Source organism: Buceros rhinoceros, unplaced genomic scaffold, assembly GCF_000710305.1.
Source record: "Buceros rhinoceros silvestris isolate BGI_N320 unplaced genomic scaffold, ASM71030v1 scaffold27495, whole genome shotgun sequence".
NCBI classification, from domain to species: domain Eukaryota; kingdom Metazoa; phylum Chordata; class Aves; order Bucerotiformes; family Bucerotidae; genus Buceros; species Buceros rhinoceros.
This window is the reverse complement of record NW_010413814.1, coordinates 5,812-6,822: the sequence shown is the minus strand read 5'-3', so window position 1 is coordinate 6,822 and position 1,011 is coordinate 5,812. Positions and strand designations below refer to the sequence as shown.

General features: G+C 56.5%; 1 protein-coding gene across 1 annotated transcript in view; it reads right to left on the bottom strand.

Annotated features, from left to right (window-relative positions):
- Positions 1–707: 707 nt before the first annotated feature.
- ZPBP2 (zona pellucida binding protein 2) overlaps positions 708–1,011 on the bottom strand; it is a gene marked incomplete at both ends in the record, with an annotated part of 5,182 nt that continues 4,878 nt past the window's right edge. Inside the window, one exon of the mRNA XM_010136901.1 lies at positions 708–783. Within this exon, the coding sequence (XP_010135203.1) occupies positions 708–783 (76 nt within the window). The remainder of the gene's footprint in view (positions 784–1,011) is intronic.

Genomic DNA, 1,011 nt, shown 5'->3' with positions numbered 1-1,011 from the left:
AGCCATCCTCCGGGGGTTGCAGGCGGCTCGGCAGCCTCTCCTCTTCCCCTGGACATACCAGCTGCCTCCTGGGGAGCACTGGACAAGCTGGTCCTGGATTCCCCTGACTCTTGGGCTGTAGAATTCGTTACTGACCCTCTCACAGACCCCAGCTCCCGCTGGCGGGGTGACACAGGGAGCCGTTAGCAGGCTGGAACACTTCAGACACGGAAAGACACAGGGAAAAACGAAGGGGAGGACATTTAATGCTTTTAAATCCCAAAGGGTAAATACTTCTGCTGGAAACTGCCCGCAGAGATTCTGGCGTATGTCATTATGGCGTGTGATTCCACCACAAGGATTTGCTGCTTCCCCCCGTGTTGTTCACGGCTCCTTTATGGCCTCTGAGCAAACTGCAGCACAAAGCTGCGGCGTGTCTGCTGTCACCACCACGAACGGACGCTCTGCACTAACAGCCATCGGACAAACATCCCTTTTCTCACTGAATTCACACGCCATTTCACGCATCATTTTAGCAGCCGAAGCGGTCCCTGCCTACAGAAGGTCTAGGGGTGCGCGAAGGTTTTCTGATGGTTCAGAGGAATGTGGGACTCCAGATCTGGCAACTAAAGATGATGAGAACGTCCCCAAACCAGCTGTGCTTTCGCAGTTGCTCCCTGGCTTTCCAATTTCTGTCGTCAGTTTAGTTGCAAGATCTTGCCCCGTACTTTCTGACTCGAGGCCTCTTGCAGACCTGGCAGGTCACGCCGGTGTCCGGACTGTACGTCCCAGGCTCGCACACCACTGTGAAGAGAACACAGGCAGCGTTTCCGCCAGCTCTCCTCGGCCTGGCTGGGGCTGGGACCCTCCAGCAGCACCTGGGCTTCCCCCCGCCCTGAACCCACCTCACCCAGTACCCCCAGCTCCACACCCTTTTAAACCAGTGGAGCGTTTTCTGGCAGCGCTACCGTGAAGGTGATTGTTTCTTTCTGGCTCCACATCCTGAGTGCGGTCGCTCAGCAGCAACCTGGA